Source organism: Mesoplodon densirostris, chromosome 10 (genome assembly GCF_025265405.1).
Source record: "Mesoplodon densirostris isolate mMesDen1 chromosome 10, mMesDen1 primary haplotype, whole genome shotgun sequence".
In the NCBI taxonomy this organism is placed as follows: Eukaryota; Metazoa; Chordata; class Mammalia; order Artiodactyla; family Ziphiidae; genus Mesoplodon; species Mesoplodon densirostris.
Genome location: NC_082670.1, coordinates 44,076,226 through 44,091,695, shown reverse-complemented (window position 1 = coordinate 44,091,695; position 15,470 = coordinate 44,076,226). Strand labels below are relative to the sequence as shown.

Here is a 15,470-nt window from a genome sequence, read left to right as displayed (position 1 = left end):
AAAGGGAGAGTTACTTTTATAGCTTGTTGCTACCTTGGAGCTCTTGGCTTTGTTTCTTCAACAATATGTACCCAAATATGAGCATAAAGGACTGTCTACACCCAGTTACACAACTGTGGGTGGGTCTCCTGCACATTTGTAGTTATTTGCTGGGGGAAGGGAAGGACCATATTACAGGTCTTTTTTTTTTTCCCTCTTGCGGGGAAGGGGCCGAGGTGAGATGCTTTTTCCCACCGATAAGAACAGTAAGAATATGCTAAGCCTGAACACGATTTAGTCCAAACAGTCATCTTCAGGAATTTGTCATGGTGACTGTCCTGCCACCATAGACTAAGTGAGGCATCGTTAATGCATGTTTGTGTTGTGTGATGTATCTGAGAACGGCTGGAAGTGACACGGGTGGCTTCGTACATCTGTGTGTGAGTTGGTGTGCTGTGTGCTGAGCACAGAGGTTGGGCTAAGACTGATGTCGAGGTGAATGGAGTGAGTTTCTCCCTCCTTCCCTCCCTCCCCCTTCCTTCCTTCCTTCCTTCCCTCCCTCCCTCCCCTTCTCTCCCTCCTTCTTTCCTTCCTTCCTTCCCTCCCTCCCCCTTCCCCCCTCCCCCTTCCTTCCTTCCCTCCTTCCTTCCTTCCCTCCCTCCCTCCCCCTTCCCTCCCTCCTTCCTTCCCTCCTTCCCTCCCTCCCTCCCCCTTCCCTTCCTTCCTTCCTTCCTCCCTCCCTCCCTCCCTCCCTCCCCCTTCCCTCCCTCCTTCCTTCCCTCCTTCCCTCCCTCCCTCCCCCTTCCCTCCTTCCTTCCTTCCCTCCCTCCCTCCCCCTTCCCTCCCTCCTTCCTTCCCTCCTTCCCTCCCTCCCTCCCCCTTCCCTTCCTTCCTTCCTTCCTCCCTCCCTCCCTCCCTCCCTCCCCCTTCCCTCCCTCCTTTCTTCCCTCCTTCCTTCCCTCCTTCCTTCCTTCCTTCCTTCCCTCCCTCCCTTCCTCCCCCTTCCCTCCCTCCCTTCCTCCCCCTTCCCTCCCTCCCTTCCTCCCCCTTCCCTCCCTCCCTCCCTCCCCCTTCCTTCCCTCCTTCCTTCCCTCCTTCCTTCCTTCCTTCCCTCCTTTCCTCCCTCCCTGCATCCCTTTCAGTTCCTTCCATGCTGCTGAGTACACACCAGTTTCCCAGCAAAGCCTGACCTGTCTGAGCCCAGCTCTCTGCTTGTTCTGTGCCTGTACCCAGCAAATGAAGCACAGTGGAGAAAGTGCAACTTCAGGGTGGATTCCCAGCCTCATGGTTCTGCCCAGCCGTCTCTTCTATACATGTTAACTCACCCCTTCTCTCCCTCACACCCTCTGTCCTTCCTCACTCCTGCTTTCAGAAGATTTTGAGGCCAGAAGGTAGAAAGTCTTTATTTTGGCTCCCAAAGATACAAGCCTACCTTCCTCTACATCCATCTCGCCATCTTTTCCCCGGTTTGATGGGCGTCCTCCCTCCACCTTTCCAGGGCTGTCCTCTCCTCCCCTGCTCTGGACCCCATCCCAACTGTTGCCTCAGAAACCTTCTTTCTCCTTCTAGTAAACTTTTCTCTCTCAACAGATCTTTCTCACTGGATTTTAAGCCCACTGAAGCCTCTTCATTAATAAAACAATAAAAAAAAACCCTCTCTCAACCCCATGCTTTTTTCCATCTACTGCCATAGACCATTTCTTTCCTTAAAGGGAAGACTTCTCAAAAAGAATTGTCCGCACCTTCTGTTTTCATTTCTTCACCCCATACTTATTCTTCAACCCACTTGAATCTGGCTTCTGGCCCCCAAATCCACCAAAACCACTTCTTCTAGGGTCATGAGTGATTTCAGGATAAATGTGGGTATCCAGTACACATTTTCCAGGCCTCATCTTATTTGTCAGCATTTGACCCTACTGACTGCAGGTATCTTTTCTTCACGAAATGCTCTTTTTCTCTTCTGGCCCCACCCTGCCCTGGTTTTCCTCCGTTTCCTGGACCCTTCCTGCTCAGTGCCCTTTCCACACTCAGACTGTCTCACAGGCTGGTGGACACGGGAGTTCTTCAAGGTTGCCTGTCTGCCTTTCTCTTCTCTCTGTGTTGACTCTCGTCCGTACCTACACCCCTGGCTCTATGCATTTGACCTTCTGTCTCCCAGCCTGTCCACTTCTCCCCACTGCTGCCACGTTCCTTTGCAAGTCACCCTGACCTCTCCCTGGATTCTCTGGGAGTACTTTCACCCTTTTACATTTCTTCTCTGTCTGACCTCAGAGCTGAAAGCTTAATCTCTTAATCCTCCTTAATGCATTTTAATAGTTTTCCGTAGTTCTTGGGAAAATGTTCAAAATCCCTTAAGAAGTTCATGAGATTCTGCATCATCTTGGGTCCTGCTATTCATCCAGCCTCGTCTCTCCCTGTGTCCCCCTGCTGCTTGCTGGCTTGTTGCCAGAGCACTGGTCCCCTTGTACGCACGCTCCCTCTAACACAGTGCACGTGTGTGCTTTTGCCTCCTGCCTGGCACTCTTCCACCAGGTTTTCTCCTGGTTTCCCCCCAGCTCCCTTCAGAGCTCTGAGCTCTCCATACACAGAGTCCAATATTCTTTAAAATTTTTTTTAAATTTTGTTGAAGTATGGTTGATTTATAATGTTTTGTTAACTTCTGCTGTACAGCAAAGTGATTCAGTTATACATTATATATATTCTTTTCTATTTTGGTTTATCACAGGATATTGAATATAGTTCCCTGTGCTATACAATGGGACCTTGTTTATCCATCCTGTATATACTAGTTTGCGTCGAAAAATGTGCAGAAGACCTAATTAGATATTTCTCCAAAGAAGACACACAGATGGCCAGTAGGCACATGAAGACATGTTCAAAATTGCTAATTATTAGAGAAATGAAATCAGAGTCCTGTATTCTTATATATTTTTTTGTGGTATGCGGGCCTCTCACTGTTGTGGCCTCTCCCGTTGCGGAGCACAGGCTCCCGACGCACAGGCTCAGCGGCCATGGCTCACGGGCCCAGCTGCTCTGCAACATGTGGGATCTTCCTGGACTGGGGCACGAACCCGCGTACCCTGCATCAGCAGGCAGACCCTCAACCACTGCGCCACCAGGGAAGCCCTGGAGTCCTGTATTCTTAATGCCTTACTGCCAGGCACATAGTAGATGCTTATTAAATATTGAGTGAGTGGATGAACTCCTAGTTTGTCGCCTGGGAAGGATTATTTATAATTAGCATACCAAAGTGCCACATTCTGCTTCTCTGATTACATTGTGTTACCTTGTTTGTATGCCCATAGATAACTTCTTAATAACTTCTATACATTGCTCTGTGTACTTAGTTCCCCAAGTACTTTCATATGGATCTTCTCTTGAGACTTTGGGCAAATCAGTGGGGTTTTTCAAACCATATGGTGCAGCAGCCCCCAACGCCCTCCCTCCACCCTGTACACATTTTTTGTAGACGGGAAGTGTGACACAGGTGTCTGGATGTGTGTTCAAAGTCAAAGCAAGTTAGGACTAAATCACAGGACACCTGAATCACAGCCCTTTGACTTTTTCCACCTCAGTATAGCCTTTTTCCACCTCAGTATAGCCTTTTTCCCTCAAATATGTAAAAATCTGTCTTTAATAATTTTTTTTTTTTTTTTTTTCCTTTTTTGCGGTATGCGGGCCTCTCACTGCTGTGGCCTCTCCCGTTGCGGAGCACAGGCTCCGGACGCGCAGGCCCAGCGGCCATGGCTCACGGGCCCAGCCGCTCCGCGGCATATGGGATCCTCCCAGACCGGGGCACGAACCCGCATCCCCTGCATCGGCAGGCGGACTCTCAACCACTGCGCCACCAGGGAGGCCCTGTCTTTAATAATTTTTGGAAACTTTAAAAAACTGTGGTAAAATATACAGTCAGCCCTCAGTATCCGTAGGTAATGGGATCTGCAGATTCAACCAACCAGGGATCAAAAATACTACACGATCTGGGGCTGGTTGTATCCACTTATGCAGAACTGCCTATGCGAGGTGGCTTGTAAAGGAGTTGAGCATCCATGGACTTGGGTGTCCTTGTGGGTCCTGGAACTGATCCACCATGGATACTGAGGGACCATGGTACGTAACGTAAACTTGGCCATCTTAACTATTTTTAAGTATACAGTTCACTGGTATTAAATACGTTCACAATATTGTACAACCATCACCACCATCCATCTCCAGAACTGTTTTCATCTTGCAAAACTGAAACTCTGTGCTCATTACATAGTAACTCCCCCTCCCCCTCCCCCTAGACCCTGGCAACCACCATTCTACTTTCTATTTTTTTTCCAGCTAAGAAAGAAAATTATTGCTCAGTGTCCTGTCAGATGATCAGATGTCTCAAACCACAAGGTTTATTTCAGTGGTTTTGATTTTATTTTTAAAACAATCTGTTTTGAATCATGGACATAGAGAACAGACTGGTGGTTGCCAAGGCGAAGGGGGTTGGGGGAGGGATGGGGTGAGAGGTTGGGGTTAGCAGATGTAAGCTTTTATATATAGGATGGATAAACAAAAAGGTCCTACTGTATAGCACAGGGAACTGTATTCAATATCCTATTATATTCTGTAATGGAAATGGAAATATATATATATAAAAGAATATATATGTATCACTGAGTCACTGCTGCACAGCGGAAATTAACACAACATTGTAAATCAACTATACTTCAATAAAAAAATAAAAATTAAAAATTAAAAAATCTGTTACCAAATGGTATCTTTTCCCGACGTCATCATTTTATAGTGTCTTCCAGAGTTAGACCAGCATGAAACACCCCCGTCCGCCACTCCAGGCCTAAGTGTGTTCTTTGCCTCTAGATTTAAACAGTAAAAATCAACACTGGAAAAGAATGAAAAGGTTTGCTGTCTCCTGGTTGAGGGTATAAGGCGTGTTTGTGATTGTCCTGTTTGTCTTGTTATATCTGATATTATTGAGGATTTTTTTTCCAGTACAAAATGTTAATAATTTTGAAAGGAAAGATTAGAGACAAGGGGAATTCTAAGATGGTTTAGTTCCCAACTTCCCTGATAAGATTCACCTGGGGGAAGGGGCGAACCTTGTTAAAATAGAGATGACCAGGCCTTGCACAGTCTGGATCAAACCATTCCAAGTAAGGGAAGCGTTCGTATATTCGATGAATACTGTTTTGTTAACAAGCTGGAACTACATCTTAATTCTTACAGTTTATTTTTCTGAGTATGCCAGTGTGCGCACATACACTTTGTGGTGTTTCTTTCTGGAGGTTACCATCAGTATCGTTTTCCCCAGCAGCAGAAGCATGAATTCATCTGTATTTTCTTTATCCTGAGTTTTCAGCTTCATATTGGACACGACTGTTTGATGAGTTCTCAGTGTATAATGCCAGCAGAGTGCAGCATTTTGGCTTGGGCTTTGCATGGAGACAGACCTGGGTTCAAATACTGACTGCTACTTGTCAGATTCTGCCCTTGTCCCAGTTATGTAACGTCCTTAAGCTTCAGTTTTTCCGTCTGTAAATTCAGGACAATAACACACCCTGCTGCTCAGGGTTGTCAAGAAGATAAAGTGAAACAGTGCCTTTAAAGCCTGTAGTGCACTGCCTGCCACATAGTAGATATCAATACATATGAATCCCTATTGTTGTTTTGTGACTGTTATTATTTTATAAGGCATCCCAGCTGGGAACATGGCCAAAAGCTGAAGCTGAATGCACATGAGAACACGAGAAGGGAGGATTCAGAACCCAGGAGAAGTAATTAGTGCTTCTGAAAATGTTATAATTGATCCCTTGCATGTTGTTTTCACCCCACGCCTATTTTCCAGATTGTTTTCAGTAGAGAAAAGCCCTTGGGAAACCTCAAAACCATGTGTATTTGTTTGGGTGATGGAGGAGCTGTGACATCGGATCCTGTTCCCTATGGATTTTGATGAGGATTTCAAATCCTGATTGGAAGCCTTAGATGGTGGCTTTGTCTGTAGAAATTAGTGAAAAGAAAAGGATCAAACCTAAAATGGAGACTATCTCCAGAAATTGGAATTAGTGGTACTTTTCAGTCCACAAAGCTCATCTGTTCCTTTATTATCCATTCATTCCTCAAGTGTTCATGTGCTGGGCATTAGGCTGGATATTGAGGATAGAGATGTGGATAAAACATGGGTTCTGCCTTCAGGAAGCCCGCAGTCCACTGTGAGAGATGGACAAATGCATAGTTGTAACAAACTGTGGTAACTACAGAAATAAAGGTAGCACAGAACACTGGGAACAGAGAAGAGCATTTGCTGGAGGAGACAGTGCTGGAACCAAGTCTTGCAGGAGAATTTGAGTTGACCAGGTCATGTCATCTCGTTGGGGTGAAGTGTGCAGTGGACATTTCCTGAGCAAAGGAGAGACAAGAAAAACCTGATGTTTTTGTTTTGTATTGATAGACTCTGCTTCTCTCCCTCATGTTTGTAAAAGGGAAATTTCTCAAACATAGGTTGAGGGTTCAGATCCTGGGTAGCCAAGACTTAAGTCTATACTCACTCCATAAATGACTGCCGAGTGCCAACTGAGAGACAGTACAACCAACAAACTCTATGAAATTTCTTTTTGTATGTACCACATCTTTATCCGTTCATCTGTCATGGACATTTAGGTTGTTTACATATCTTGGCTACTGTAAATAGTGCTGCTATGAACATAGGGGTGCATGTATCTTTTCTTTTTCCTTTTTTTTAAGTGAAGTGTAGTTGATTACAGTGTTGTGTTGATTTCTGCTCTATTTCATCTGCTAATGGCAAACTCCCACTCCTACACTCTCCCACCCCCCACCCCCTTGGCAACCACCAGTCTGTTCTCTATGTCTATGAGTCTGTTTCTGTTTTGTAGATAGGTACATTTGTGTCCTATTTTAGATTCCACATGTAAGTGATATCATATGGTATTTGTCTTTCTATTTCTGACTTCTCTTAGCGTGATAATCTCTAGTTGCATCCATGTTGCTGCAAATGACATTATTTCATTCTTTTTTATGGCTGAGTAATATTCCATTGTGTGTGTGTGTGTGTGTGTGTGTGTGTGTGTGTATCACATCTTCTTCATGCATTCATCTGTCAATGGATATTTAGGTTGAAACAAACTCTATGAATTTAAATCATTTTTTTCCATACTTTGGAAACAAATCCTGATTTGGACTTTGACTATTGATATTTCTTATATATGTCCTTTCAGTAGTTGTCACATTTTTGGTTCAGGATTTGGTAATCTTGTGTCTGCACTACTGTATTCTTTTCTTAGCTAACTTTTATCAGTGCCCTCTCTGGTATGTTCCGATGGCAATTTCTAAGGACTTTCTTTCCAGGTATTTTGACTTTGCTTCATGCTCCTTGTAGTTGGGCTAATTGGTGTTTAACATGATAAAATATGGAAGCCTAATCTTCAGCCATTTGTGACACTAAGTCACATTTTCTCTCAGAATCATATCTAATTCTTATGTGAGCTAATATGTTAAAGTGTTTGAAGACTGTTTGGGGTGTCTATACCAAAAAATCTCTTATAGAATTTTAATGTTCCACTAGTTTGGCTATCAATGTGGGGATGATATCTTTATATTTTATATACACACACACACACACAAACATATATCTCTCTCCAAATGCCTCTATATACATAAATACCATACATATATATGTGTATATGCTTGTGGGTGTATATATATATGTATTTTGTCCAGGGAGAATGCACTTTTAATATGGGTGTTGTATGCAAGATAAGCATTACTTTTATCCAAAATTATTTTGCATTATGACCGTTACTGTTTCGTTTGATACCTTTTTGTCCTGTATTTTTGGGAATAAATCAAAGACACTAAGCATGCATAGAAGTGGCTTGCAATTTTTGGCCTTTCTTTCAGCTTCATCTTATGGCCTTATCTTGGTTTTATATTTCTAATTTAAAATGTATGTGACCATCTCTTGTTTTTATTAATTTGTAATCTGTTTTTACTCATTTAATGGGAAAAAGGTGGGATATAAATATGTTTTAAAAACTGCTATCCATGATGATCGAGTCATTTAGAAAAGATTACAGTATCATAGAATAATAATACAAGTAAGAGTCACAATGGCTTTTATTCCATAAAAGGACTAGTATATATTATTTTAGTGGCAGAGGATTACATTATACAATTTTCAGTGGTCTTCAGTGAACAGGGAAATTACACTAGTTAACACTCAACTATCTAAACTAATACAGGAACTTCATTGCTCACAGCCTTTGCTTAGTCAAACCTCAGATGGGAATAAAATTTCCTGTAAAAGTGCCCCGAAAGGGAGATGTTACAGTAAAATGGAACCTTTAGAATGAAAATAAAAATCTTCTGTAGGTGGAAAATAGTTGAAGTTTTCAAGGGTTATATGATCCCAGTGAGGCGATGAAGGAGAAAGAAAGGTAGGTCACAGCACATGTGACTTCTAGAAGCTCCAGACAAGCAGAGGAAAAGCAGGATGGGAGACTGAAAAGGGACACCAGGGGAGGGTAGAATTATGACAAGTTGGAGGCTGCTACTTTTTCACAGTAGTTTTAAAAAAACATTTTCCTTCATTAAGGCTTGTCTACTGCAGTCTTTCAGTGGAGGAAAACCATTGCAGCTTTTGTGCCATTAAAGGGTTAAATATCATGAAAAAAGAGATGACTTACCCCAGATTGATGCATTACACAGCTGCTTTTGTGCTGAAACAACTATGTCATTCTGAAGGAGGTTTTATGTTTTGTTCTCTCAGTGGAGAACTAAATTCTTCAATGACTTTATTCATTCTCGGGGATTACTCAGTGTTTACTTTCTTTGCTAATGGCAGGCTTTGCATGGTAACGTGCCCTTTCTTGTCCGGAGATTTGGCAAACTCAGAAACGTTGGTTTTTTATTTCTTTAAAATGTCAGAACTTTGTGGATGCAAAACAATTTTTTGAACTTCAGAGGTTTGTTTTTGTCTAGACTATCATCCACACTTGTTTAGTAATCTTGAAGTTGGAAGATTCTTCAAAATAGTTCTGTGTGAATAAAAAATGTTATTTTTAGGTATGTCATTTACCTCTGTTGTTGTCAGTAGATTCATAGTTTGTATAATCAATGTGGGTTCCCTTTTCAGTGATCATATGGGTGGCAATGTGAAAAGAATTAAAGAATTTCCAAATAATTCCTGGGAAATAGGTAGGTAGGTAGTTACATTTCAAGGTTACGAACACTTCTCGACTTCCCTGGTGGTGCAGTGGTTAAGAATCTGCCTGCCAATGCAGGGGACACAGGTTCAATCCCTAGTTCTGAAAGATCCCACATGCTGCGGAGCAACTAAGCCCATGCACCACAATTACTGAGCCTGTGCTGCAGAGCCCGCGAGCCGCAACTACTGAGCCCATGTGCCACAACTACTGAAGCCCGTGTGCCTAGAGCCCATGCTCCACAACAAGAGAAACCACTGCAGTGAGCAGCCCACGCACCACAATGAAGAGTAGCCCCCGCTCGCCGCAACTAGAGAAAGCCCACGTGCAGCAATGAAGACCCAATGCCGCAAAAAAAAAAAAAAAAAAAAAAAATCAGGGTTATGAACACTTCAAAGGGCTATAAAACTGTGACTAGATTTCTTTGGAGGTCTGCTTTCTCATCAGATAAAAATAAGAGTACAGATTGCTGTTTCCCTCCCTAAGATAAATGATATATTTTCCTCATGTAAACAGTCTTCTCATAGTGTTCAGAATAATTGTATTTCATCCTCCCATGCTACCTCTGAGCCCTCCCACTCTTTCTGCAGACCCTCAAAGGGTTATTTTGAGAAAAGCAGATTGCCCTTGGAGGTTGGAAAGAGAGCCTTTCCTTAGATGTTGAGAAACAGGTTCTTAGAGATTTTAAAGGTGGGTGCCACTCTTTTTGAAGACTTTACTGTTTTCACATTTGTTTCTGCATTCTTTTAATGCTTTGGTTTTGAGAGGAAAGTTTCTTGACTGGCTTCTGGCCTTGAGTTAAGTTTCCAGCTACTGTGTTTTGTCACTTTGTATTCAAGGAGTATTCAGGAAGTCTTTTCTTGTCTTATATGTAGATAGAGCCAGCCTCAGTTATCCCTGTGGTTTAGAGCATCATGGAAGTCTCACAAATTAGAGGTGAAATCTGGGGTGTGTATGTGTGTAATGTGTGCTTGTGAAGATATAAGCTAATGCTTATTTTAGTCGAAAGACTAAAATATGATTTATGATTCAATTTACTAACCAACCTACTTACCAATTTATTGGTAGATATTTATTGAGTGTCTACAATGTATATGCCACTCTTTATCTCAGCAGAAGGATAAAATACAAAGGTTCATTAAAACCACATGGTTCTTACAGTCATAGAGTTGACCAGTCGGGAGAAACAAGATGTGCCTGCACATTGAACAGTGAATTTAGAGGGCAAAGAAGTATGTGATTATTCCAGGTGCCAAATTAACTGGCACAGGCCCAAGACTATAAAGAGTTCAGGGAACAGAGGGGAAAAAAATGAGGGCTGGAAAGATGAGTGAAGGCACCACAGAGGAGATAGGGCTTGATCTCTGCTCCCGATGAGAAGAATTGAGGAATTTGTCAGTGACAGGAAAGGGCATCCTGCGTGGGGGGTGCCCTGAGAATGACAGTGCACTGGGCATAAGCTCTTTGTGTTTGGGGAGAAACCCTGAGAAGTTGCTAGTTGGATTAGATGGATGCTTTTGAGGTAGTGGGGTTTAAATAGATTGAATGCGACACATATTCATATATTGAGTAGGCCAAAAGGTTTGTTGTTTTTTTCCATTAAGATGCTGCTAGTAGTGCTTAGTTGTCTTTAACTTCATTCGAAACAATTTTGTTAGCTTGTATTGTGACAGCTATCATAGCAGCGTGCATTAAAAACAAAGAAACTTGTCAAAATTGGTGAATTTTTGTGTAGCCATTTTAATATTGAAGATGGAAGAAGAAAAGCAACATTTTTGGCATATTATGCTTTATTATTTCAAGAAAGGTAAAAACGCAACTGAAACGCAAAAAGAGATTTGCGTAGTGTATGGAGAAGGTGCTGTGACTGATTGAATGTGTCAAAAGTGGTTTGTGAAGTTTCGTGCTGGAGATTTCTCACTGGACAATGCTCCATGGTTGGGTAGACCAGTTGAAGTTGATAGTGATCAAATCGAGACATTAATTGAGAACAATCAACCTTATACCACGCGGGAGATAGCTGCCATACTCAAAATACCCAAATCAAGCATTGAAAATTATTTGCACCAGCTTGGTTATGTTAATAGCTTTGATGTTTGGGTTCCACATAAGTGAAGTGAAAAAAACTTTCTTGACTGTGTTTCCGCGTGCAATTCTGTACTTAAGCAAAATGAAAATGTTCCATTTTTAAAACAAATTGTGATGGGTGATGAAAGGCAGATACTGTACAATGATATGGAACGGAAGAGAAATGAACCACCACCAACCCCACCAAAGGCTGGTCTTCATGCAAAGAAGGTGATGTTGTGTATATGGTGGGATTGGAAGGGAGTCCTTTATTATGAGCTCCTTCCAGACAAACCAAACGATTAATTCCAACAAGTGCTGATCCCAATTAGACCAACTGAAAGCAGCACTCGACAAAAAGTGTCCAGAATTAGTCAACAGAAAATGCATAATCTTCCATTAGGGTAACGCAAGACCACATGTTTCTTTGATGACCTGGCAAAAACTGTTACAGCTTGGCTGGGAAGTTCTGATTCATCCACCATATTCACCAGATATTGCATCTTTGGATTTCCATTTATTTCAGTCTTTACAAAATTCTCTTAATGGAAAAAATGTCATTTCCCTGGAAGACTGTAAAAGGCACCTGGAACAGTTCTTTGCTCAAAAAGATAAAAAGTTTTGGGCAGATGGAATTATGAAGTTGCCTGAAAAATGGCAGAAGGTAGTGGAACAAAACAGTGAATACGTTATTCAATAAAGTTCTTGTTGAAAATGAAAAATGTGTCTTTTATTTTTACTTAAAATGTGAAGGAACTTTTTGGCCAACTCAATATATGCTGATCTTGAGGAATTTGTAGACTTTGCTGAAAGTTTGTACATTAAAATTGTTATATTTTCCTACATTTGCTTTTGGCACACAAAAGTTTCTGAGAGAAGCGAGTGTTGACTGAAAAATGTACAACCTAAAAGTTGAGAGTTATGTTTTATTCGGTGGACAAAACTGAGGACTTAATCCCAGGACACAGCATCTCAGATAGCTCTGAGGGACTGCTCTGAAGAGGCAAGTGGGGAGCCAGCAAGTGGGGAGCAACAAAGACCAGGGAGTTGGAACATCAAATGATTACTGTTAATTAAAGAGAAGCAGACATCTCAAGTTAAGGAATTTAGCGCTTTTCTATGGAAAGATGCAAGAGTCTGGGCTTACTGAAATCATTCCTTTGATATGCACCTCAGCTGTCTGGGGCCAGTATCCTGCTTTTCTCATTCTGAGTCTTCGCAGGGTGCATCATCAGGGGTGACTGCAGTGTCTAATGGTTTGATGGCGGGCATCCTGTTTCCTTCCTGAGTTCCTTTAGGTCTCAACGGGGTGGCTGTAATGTGATGGCTTCAAGGCTGCAACATCCTTTGTTTACTGATATGACAGGGGGCATTTTTAGTTCACATGGGCAGTGTTAAAGACTGGATGAAAAACTCTGTATTTCAACACAGGCTTCATAATAATATTTGCAGGAGTTGTTATGTCAATAGGTATACATGTAAATTTCATGTTGAATTGGCAAGTGAAAAACACCATTAATATGGTGCATTTTTTCCTAGGCCGGACCTGATAGACATGAATACTGTTGCTGTTCAAAGCAACCTTGCAAATTTAGAGCACGCTTTCTATGTAGCAGAAAAAATCGGTGTTATAAGACTTCTGGATCCTGAAGGTGAGTGATTATTTTGACCAGATGTCCACGGGCTGGAAAGTCTGATCCAAAGTAATTGATCAGCATTTTGAAATAATTCATGTTGCTGCTTTTAGATGTTGATGTCTCCTCACCTGATGAAAAATCAGTAATAACTTATGTATCATCTCTCTATGACGCATTTCCCAAAGTCCCTGAAGGTGGTGAAGGCATTGGTGCAAACGTGAGTATTGATTTTTCCATTCTGAAGCTGCTGACTCAGAATTGACTGAATTCTCTGATAGTGCTTTTTACAGTTTTTTTAATATGACTTTTTAAAATTGAAATATAGTCGATTTACAATGTTGTGTTAATTTCTGCTGTACAACAAAGTGATTCAGTTATACACACACACACACACACACACATTGTTTAATGTTATTTCCCATTATGGTTTATCATAGGATATTGAATATAGTTCTGCTAACTTCAACCTCCCACTCCACGCCTTCTCTAACCCCCTCTCCCTTGGCAACCACAAGTCTGCTGTCTGTGTCTGTGATTCTGTTTCTGTTTCATAGATAAGTTCATTTGTGTCATTTTAGATAGCACATATAAGTGATATCATATGGTATTTGTCTTTCTCTTTCTGACTTACTTCACTTAGTATGAAAATCTCTAGGTCCATCCATATTGCTGCAAATGGCATTATTTCATTCTTTCTTACAGCTGAGTAATATTCCATTGTATGTATATGTGTCACATCTTTATCCATCTGCCAATGGACATTTAAGTTGTTTCCATGTCTTGGCTATTGTAAATAGTGCTTCTGTGAACATTGGGGTGCATGTATCTTTTTGAATTAGAGTTTTGTCTGGATATACGCCCAGGCATGGGATTCCTCTTTTTTTTGGTTTTTTTTTTTTTTTTTTTATAGTTTCCTTTGCTGTGCAAAAGCTTTTAAGTTTCATTAGGTCCCATTTGTTTGTTTCTTTGTTTGTTTGTTTTCATTTCCATTACTCTAGGAAATGGGTCAAAAAAGATCTTGCTGTGATTTATGTCAAAGAGCATTCTTCCTATGTTTTCCTCTGAGAGTTTTATAGTGTCTGGTTTTACACCTAGGTCTTTAATCCACTTTAAGTTTACTTTTGTGTATGGTATTAGGGAGTGTTCTAATTTCAGTCTTTTACATATAGCTGTCCAGTTTCCCCAGCACCACTTATTAAAGAGACTGCCTTTTCTCCATTGTATATCCTTGCCTCCTTTGTCATAGATTAGGTGACCATAGATGTGTGGGTTTATCTCTGGGTTTTCTATCCTGTTCCATTGATCTATATTTCTGTTTTTGAGCCAATACCATATTGTCTTGATTACTGTAGCTTTGTAGTATAGTCTGAAGTCAGGGAGTATGATTCCTCCAGCTCCGTTTTTTTCCCTCAAGATTGCGTTGGCTATTCAGTGTCTTTTGTGTCTCCATACAAATTTTAAGATTTTTTTGTTCTAGTTCTGTAAAAAATGCTATTGGTAATTTGATAGGGATTGCACTGGATCTGTAGATTGCTTTGGGTAGTATGGTCATTTTCACACTATTGATTCTTCCAATCCAAGAACATGGTATATCTCTCCAACTATTTGTGTCATCTTTGATTTCTTTCATCAGTGTCTTATAGTTTTCTGAGTACAGGTCTTTTACCTCCTTAGGTAGGTTTATTCCTAGGTATTTTATTCTTTTTGTTTCAGTGGTGAATGGGATTGTTTCCTTAATTTCTCTTTCTGATCTTTCGTTGTTAGTGTGTAGGAATGCAAGAGATTTCTGTGCATTAATTTTGTATCCTGCCACTTCACCAAATGCATTGATTAGCTGGTGGCATCTTTAGGTTTATCTATGTATAGTGTCATGTCATCTGCAAAGAGTGACAGTTTTACTTCTTTTTTTTCCAATTTGGATTCCTTTTATTTTTCTTCTCTGATTGTGTGGCTAGAACTTCCAAAACTATGTTGAATAATAGTGATGAGAGTGGACATCCTTGTCTTGTTTCCTGTTCTTAGAGGAAATGCTTTCAATTTTTCACCATTGAGAATGATGTTTGCTGCAGGTTTGTCATATATGGCCTTTATTATGTTGAGGTAGATTCCCTCTGTGCCCACTTTCTGGAGAGTTTTTATCATAAATAGGTGTTGAATTTTGTCAAAAGCTTTGTCTGCATCTACTGAGATGATCATACGGTTTTTATTCTTCGATTTGTTTCTATGGTGTATCACATTGATTGATTTGCATATATTGAAGAACCCTTGCATCCCCGGGATAAATCCCACTTGATCATGGTGTATTATGTTTTTAATGTGTTGTTGGAATCTGTTGGCTAGTATTTTGTTGAGGATTTTTGCATCTATATTCATCAGTGATATTGGTCTGTAATTTTCTTTTGTTGTAGTATCTTTGTCTGCTTTTGAGGTCAGGGGGACAGTGGCCTCATAGAATGAGTTTGGCAGTGTTCCCTCCTCTGCAATTTTTTGGAAGAGTTTGAGAAGGATGGGTGTTACCTCTTCTCTAAATGTTTGATAGAATTCACCTGTGAAGCCATCTGGTCCTGGACTTTTT

At 41.1% G+C, this 15,470-nt stretch overlaps 1 protein-coding gene across 1 annotated transcript in view; it reads left to right on the top strand.

Moving 5' to 3' along the window:
• Nucleotides 1-15,470, top strand: part of LOC132497793 (dystonin-like) — a 504,834-nt gene that overhangs the window by 299,182 nt on the left and 190,182 nt on the right. The window contains 2 exon segments of the mRNA XM_060111281.1: nucleotides 12,798-12,910; nucleotides 13,006-13,112. Coding sequence (XP_059967264.1) covers nucleotides 12,798-12,910; nucleotides 13,006-13,112 — 220 coding nt within the window.